General features: G+C 37.2%; 1 protein-coding gene across 1 annotated transcript; it reads right to left on the bottom strand.

Moving 5' to 3' along the window:
- Positions 1 to 2,427: 2,427 nt before the first annotated feature.
- kcnj13 (potassium inwardly rectifying channel subfamily J member 13) lies at positions 2,428 to 5,224 on the bottom strand (the record flags this gene model as incomplete). Its single annotated transcript, XM_084558563.1, has 2 exons — positions 2,428 to 3,045; positions 4,708 to 5,224. 2 exons carry the CDS (start codon positions 5,222 to 5,224, stop codon positions 2,471 to 2,473), a joined length of 1,092 nt encoding a protein of 363 aa, XP_084414689.1. The 3' UTR covers positions 2,428 to 2,470.
- Positions 5,225 to 7,849: the final 2,625 nt, after the last annotated feature.

Below are 7,849 nucleotides of genomic sequence, written 5' to 3'. Positions count from 1 at the left end.
TGTTTTAATCACACCTTAAATCTCATTCTGATGGCATAGAAAATTAAGGTTTGATACTATTTACTCATAACCCTCTTTTGTACGACTTTTTTTCCACTTAAATTGCTCAAGCAGATTTTTCCAATAATTAACATCTCCGTATTAAACGAGATAAATGTATCTTTATTAACAGGATATGTGTCTCAGTCTTAAGCATTTACTTATAAAACCTGCTCTAGACCCAGATGTTTTAGCAACTATAGACCATTCTCCAGCCTTTTTATTTCTAAAATTCTTGGTAACTTATTGGGAATATACACCTTACATACACATGGCCCTGATTAACTGTTGTCTCTATACATGGGCTTATTTGGTTTGTCCATTAATGTTTTTGTTGTGACTGTCATAGTTAAGTTTTGGGTTAGTGGCAGCACTAATCTGCTTAGCAAAGTCTTGCATGTAAAATAACAATCCTCTCTTTTAACTAGCACCTTAAGGATCATAGACACAGGCTCTGAACACGCTTCTAACACAACCACACACATGCAGGGAAGATTTTACTCCCCTTCACACTTGAAATAAATTTTTGGCACGCATACATATACATGCTTATGTTTTGAACAAATGTGTTTGAATGTATAAGCTGGTCTGTTTCATGTTGCAGGGTTGAATGTTGTCAGCCTCTACTTTCCAACATACGCTGTTGCTTGGTAATTTTTGATACAACTAATATTGTAACAAAAAGGTAAGAAAGAAAATGCACTAATGTAAGAAAACTTAAAACAAAGTCCAATGATCAAACAAAAAAATTCTTCTAGACCTTGTAGGTGTCTTTACAATAACACAAATCATGATTAAACAAAAAGAGAGAGAAAATTAACACAGGAGACATAAAGAATAGGAATCACAAAGCAGCACAAGGAAAGAAGAGAAAGCACTGCCATGACCATGGCAAATGTTTATAGACAAAAGATGAGAGAATCAAGTTCAGTGGGGAAGGGTAACTGATAACAGTGGTGGAAAGTGAAAATGAAATGACAGTTCTTCTCAGTTTGTTTAGAAAATATTTATTTCATATAATTTACACTGTACAAGAGCATTGGAGCATGTGAGATACATTGAGATCTCCTCCTTCACATCACATTTTGTGGAACATTAGCTCACTTTTCAAACATCTAGATAACACTATGATTCCTATCCTATCAATAGCCTTTAGTAGGAAAATACTCCAATACAAACACATATTTACTATTCTTCCTAACCACCTAGCTTTAATTGCTAAATCTATTGATAATTATTATTGGACAAATTGAACATCATACAGTTAGTTTTTATTAATGTATTGCTTTGGATAATGATTTTTAGGCAGTGATTTTTCTAAATAAAGGCATTAATCTACAAATCAATCAGCAGTCAAAATCATTCTGTCAGTCACTAATGAACGATATGTCATGCATGTCAGTCTAATATTAAATGACTGACACTCTACACTTTAGACTTTGCTCCAAAATACCTTCAGTGAATCACCTTATGGATTCAGTCGTTGTCATGTTAGCATGCTGGCATTACTGTGCAGACCACTATCCAAGCTGTAGACTCAGTGTTGTCTTACTTTGGAGGGGCAAATCCCAGCTGATGTTGGTTAAGAACCAGGTGGCCAGTCATTCACATGACTGAAGCATAAAAAGACACACATTCATATTTATATACATACACTTAGGGTAGAGTCACCACTTAATTGGAAACCAGGGCACCCAGGTGAATCCCTCAAATAACATGCATGTTCCATATAAAAAGGCCTCATCTGGCTATGTTCAAACACTGATCATTGCTCTTCCGTGCCACCTTGTGGCGAATCCCACTGTAATAAAACATGTTGCTTCTGATTTTTAGGTAAAGGAAAAATGTATCCCTGCCTCTGACTCTATCTATCACCAACACAGTGATATCCATTCTTCTTTATTCCTGTCTTCAACTATGAGAACAGACACTTTCCTAGCCCCACTACTCTTTAACCTCCAGTCAGATACTTGTGACAGCAGGTATTACATTGCAATTTGGACCAGATATATTGTTTAATTTGAATTTAATTCATACTCTCCAATTGTATGGAAAGAAAATTAATGTATGCAAATGTTTAGTTTCAGCCAGTTATAGTAGAATGCATATCAAAATGTGTTTTTCTGTGTGACATAGACACTATGCCCAGAGATGAGCAGGCAAAGTGTTTTAATTCAACTATGATTAAATCTCTATGTGACTGTGTAAACTCTTATGTGTTCATAGCAGTTTCATCAAAGTAGCTGTAAAAGTCTTGAATGTTCGGATACACAGAGATTTTCATGACTGATAGACACTGAAATTTTAAATGTTTAGACACAAATTCAGATTCTCCACATTACACCAAAGACATCCTGAAAAAAACATCTCCCCGCATTGTTACAATCCACAATTATTCATCAGAAATTTTAATCTGTTTCCTTGAGCATCCTTACTCCATCCTGTCACTGCCATCACCATTTATCTGGACCACACAGTCCTTATTCAAAGGCTCTTTAGAGTGGGCTGTGTCAAAGTGCTGGGTGCTCACCATGTACCTTCCCTGAGCATCCAGCCCCAAAGCGGGGACAAAACAGCGGTCAAACTGAATTTCTTGACGTAGGTAAGAGGTCCTCTTCTGGCAGGAGTCTCCAGTCCCCTCCTGTAAGGCCGACAGGAAGACCACCAACTCAAAGTGGTTGGATGCGCTCTCACACAGGGCAGGATAGAGGGGACTCTGTCGGTCCAGTGGGTGGTAAAAGGTGAGTGGGAAAATGAAGAAGGGGCATGGCTGCTGCCCCAAATGGTCCAGGTGGAAGTCCAGAGAGGTTTGATGCAGAGCCTGACCTTCATGCTCCTCGTAGAGGACAGCACTCACCTTCACATCTACCAGGGGTCGGTGCAGCAGATTGGTGGCTCGTAGCATGAGGCACGTCTGACCTTGATGCTGGCCCACCACTGCGTGGGGACTGAATTGAATGGCTCCTGCTCGCTTCTGTGGACGTGCAATCTTGGCGACAAATGCACCTGAATGTAAATGCAATGAGACTTCAGTGAATATTGTGATGAGATGACAACAACAAAGAAAACATCTACCCCACAATTAATAGGAACCAGTTATAAACAAATAACATTCAAACATATTAATTAATATTTCAGTTAATAACAGAGTCTGTTATTTGTTAAGTAATGCTTAGTAAACAGATTGCCCTTTTCTGTGTGATTTATCATTTTCCCTGTGGCTCTAGTCAAAATGTTCCTGTTTGACAAAATGGATTAGTGTCAGAAAAAGAGAAAGAAATCAGTATTGTGTCTTAACATGAAAAGTTCATTGATATTATATTAACATACAAACGCATGATGTTATAACAAAAAATGTCTTCTTATTACAATATATAATTTTTCTTGTTCCCCTCATGGACTGAACGCTGTCTGTAAACAATTTGGATAACTTTTTATATATTTCATCCAATACCAATAAGAAACTTTCAGAAAGTTGGATCAATTTTTGCTTCCGTACAGCCACATGCATTCTATATTCCCTCTTAGAGTATGAAAGCACGAAACTGTGTAAGTGAGTCATAGCAATGAATTCATGAATTACCTGCACACATCTTCTCATTCAAACATGTGTTTCACATTATACCAGTACTGGCTAATTTATAACACTACAATATGAAATGTTATTTAAAAGTACAATATCATCTACAAAAATGTACATTTTGACAATGATAGCATCAGCACTGCATTTAAGTCATGACAAGATTCTGGCTACTGGCTACTCACTTTTATAATACCTTAGATCTTCATATGACATACCATATGTCATAAAAACTAAACATTTGAGAGTATTTTCTCAAAACCCTCTTTCAATCAACATTTGATTTTAAATACACACTCTTCAAATGTTGACCTGTTACAGTTTTTTTGAAGACATTTCGTGTAATTTCTTTAAGAAAACTCAAAACACGTCAAGCTGCTTTTGCTGGGGCTCTGTTTCTTCACTAAAGAAATTGTAACTTTAACATAAGTATTTTGTCATATCTTTTCCACAACTGTAAATCATAGCTAGTTGACAGTGGCATTAAAAAAATGTCTGAATAAACTTCAACCATTTCTTTGTCAAAAAGTTCAACATGTGTTTTAGATCCTATCCCAGCTATATTGCTCAAGGATGTTACACCTTGAATGAATGCCTTCATTTTAAATCTGATTTATCTGACTTTAGTAAAAGGCTACATATCACAGGCTTTTGAGGTTCTGTAATTAAAGATCTACCTAAAAAACTCACTCTTGGCCTAGAGATAGTCAACTATAGACCTCCATCCAAACTTCTATCTGCTTTTTTGTGCATACTTGGAAAAAAGCTGTTACAAGTCAATTGTGTGACTATTTCGGCAGGAATATATTTTTCAGTCAGTTCAACACAGGAACAGCACTGGTAATACTAATACTTGATCTCATATTAAAGACCTCATAGAACACAGGCTTATTTGTTATTCTATAGTAGAGTTTCAAAAGTAAGTAGTCTGCCTGTATCAGACTCCTTCAGTACACTGTCTACGTCTAGAATAAAACCCATCTTGGTCAATATGGTAATCTGTTTCAGTTTTGGCTGCAGTTGTCTCCTAGTGTGCCAGTTAAACCTAGCACTGACAGTGTGAGTGAATGTTTTATTGACAGTTGTACCTGTGATGAATGCTTCGAGCATCAGCCCCAGCAGCATCTGTACAGCCAGCAAAGCTATGGCACTGGGACAATCTCCACTTGGGAACATGGTGCCATAACCAATGGTCAGTTGTGTCTCCAGTGAGAATGAAAAGGCAGCAGTGAAGCTCGTAATGTGCTTCACACAGACCACATGCCCTTGTGGAGGAGCATCATGATCCTGAACAGCCAGGTCTCCATTGAGATGGGCCAGCAAGTACCACAGGCAAGCAAACAACAGCCAGTGGGCCAGGAAGGAAGCACAGAAGGCCAGGAGGACCCATCTCCAACGCAGACCAACCAACAGTCCCCACAGGTCCTGCAGGGCTAGCAGCCAGGCTCTGCCCAGGGCTCCGCTCCATGAACCTGAGAGGCATAGAGGGGGACGCAGCGCACAGTGTCCATCTTTGGTGACCAAGCGTTGGTGAGTTTGAGAGGACAAAAGAGGAGAGGAAGAAGCCTTGCCACCCAGAACACCACTGTTGGATTTGGTTGTCATGGCTGCAGGCAGATTTCAATCAGGGTAAGTGAAGATAAGGGTGTTCCTGAAAAGAAATTATGAACACAAAGAAATGTCACTGGTACAGATGATTGACAGGTATCAATGGCAGATGCATCTGTGTGTCCTGTACAAAGATAGATTTGGGACTTAACTAGCTTAAAGAGCTAGTGTAACATAAGAGACTGAAAACTGCTGAAAACAGATTGCCTAGCAATGTAAAACGTGAAACCAAAGCCAAAGCCTTATATTTTGTACCTTTCTAACTAGTTAGCTTAGAGTAATACAGTGGTTACGCTGTGGTGTGACATTCACTCATCCATGCAAAATAGCTAAGGGCCAGCGGCTGCGGCATATTAGCTACCCTTTAGCTGAGTAACCTGGCAACTCCTGGAGCTATGTTACTGTGAGAATGTATTTATTATTCCATACAATTTTGTAAAATAATAATAAAAAAAACAACAGATTGAAGAATATAGTTTGTTAGCTTAGCTTGATTGCTAACAGTACTATAACTTGGTGGTTATACAAAAGATGTACTTATGACTCCTCATAACAGTCCGCAAACCCTTTTTCTTTGAGCTTAAAATCACTCAGAGCAAGTAAGGTGAATGACAGTGTTGGATGTAACTAAGTATATTTACTTATATTTTTAAGCCTGAGTAATTCATTATTCACTCATATTTCAAAAAATGTGAAACTGTTACAATAAATCCCAAGCTTTAAGCTGGACATTTGCAGTGAAACTTGTACCAGATGTATATGCAAGCAGTCCTGACAGGCAGACAGCTAGAGGCCTGTCCTCTCCAGAGTTTCTATTTCTATGTCAATATTGTTGCCAGGAGATTAGAGCAGGTCCCAGCTGGGAATCTGTCTGAGGAACACAGAGACATGCAGAGTAGGAATGTGTCTTTCATCTGTGGGGAGCTTTAAACTTACTGCCCTGCATGGCTCTCCGCTCATTTTGTTCAACATATTACATTTACCAACTTTACTTTTCAAATTCTTAAGATCTTAAAACTTAATTTCTTTGCTTTTCTGACAATTTTGTACACACACAACAACACAAAGAAATGTGTGCAAATATTTAGAGATTTGGATCTTAAAAATCTTTAGTGAGTTTAGTGAATAGTTTGAGCATAATCAACATCAGACCACATTTTGTGTTGATTTTTGAAGCAAACGTTTCTGTCACATTGGCTGATGTGATAGCGAGGTAAGGATTGAGTAGGGTGAATGTGTGGTTGATTATGAGAGAAATTTGTCTTTGTGACATGGCTGGGGGAAACAGCAGCCTGATTACATTTAGCAAGGTATTCATATGAGAGCTAAGTACTGGTTGTGGCTTTATTGGACAGGATCTCAGTTTGTTAGCAGTCACTGGATCAAGTCATTCACCACACCAGCCGATAGAACAGAATGGAACATGAGTAGTTGAAAACATTTGAATCAATTTCATATGTGTGTATATAGATCACAATTACAAAATTACAAAAAAAAAGTTCTTGTAGAAAGGTTATATGTCCATCTGCCCATCCTCCTTGCAATCCTGTTAGTGTGGGTTGCCATTTAGAGTCATTTTTTTCTTTGTACAGACATGATGTTATTGTAGTAGCCACACTGACAACAACACTCCAGGAATTTGCACATGGTCACTGCATTAATAGTTCAGATCAAACTATAATAACATTTTCATCTGTGAGCTGTAGTTATTGAATGAATATCAGATCTTGGGTTTTCAAAATGGAAATGTAGTGATTAATATTAGTCCATATGAAAGTCAAGTTTTGTACTGTAAACAAGTTAAACACACTGATCGTGAGCTTGAGATCATGTCATTAAGCCATTGAAGAATTAAATGTACATATGTTTACATATAATTTACATAATTACATAACATAACAGTCACATTTTGGACAAAGCACAATTTAATATTTTAATTGGACTTACATTATGTTCATAATGTAGTGAATGGATATGCTGAATACTTTTTCTTCCTGTATTACGTTCTCAATTTTTGTGGCAGTGTGGACATACAAATCACAGGAACATGTCACTGGAGACAAGATTTCACATTCAGTGCTGCATTTTTCTTTAAGTTTAGGCTTCAAAAATAATGGGTCTGGAAAGTTGTCAGTTTTGGTCAAATGTATTACATATATATACATACTAGATGAAGTAACAATCTCTGCAGTTTATGTAAATGCAATGTAGGAATCTGTTATTTAAAACATTATTCTCAGTGAATTTAGTATGACTTTTTATTAAGTTCAGAAATAATTACAGGCAGAGAAAATTGTGTTAATATTATTTAACAACTTTAAAAATTACTTTATACAGTAACAGTTTGGTTAACTGGTGGTGATGATTATTATAATTATCATCTCCTATAATGACAGTTTCACGAGAAAGTATATAGTCAGTCTTTTACCATCTCTAAGCTTTCTATGCTATCTTAAAAGTGAAGAAAACAAATTTAGTGGAAATTCCAGCTCAGAGGGGTGCAGAGCGGTTTATGTAATATTCAGTCTGCAGTCGCTCCTTTCTTGTATTCCAGCCTGATCACACAGCAAACATGTCTGAAATACAAAACATAATGTGTGTAATCATCTACACCTACTACTT

The sequence above is a fragment of the Chelon labrosus genome (assembly GCF_963514085.1).
Source record: "Chelon labrosus genome assembly, chromosome: 13".
NCBI classification, from domain to species: domain Eukaryota; kingdom Metazoa; phylum Chordata; class Actinopteri; order Mugiliformes; family Mugilidae; genus Chelon; species Chelon labrosus.
The sequence above is the reverse complement of the archived record's forward strand: the minus strand, read 5'-3'. Positions and strand labels throughout refer to the sequence as shown.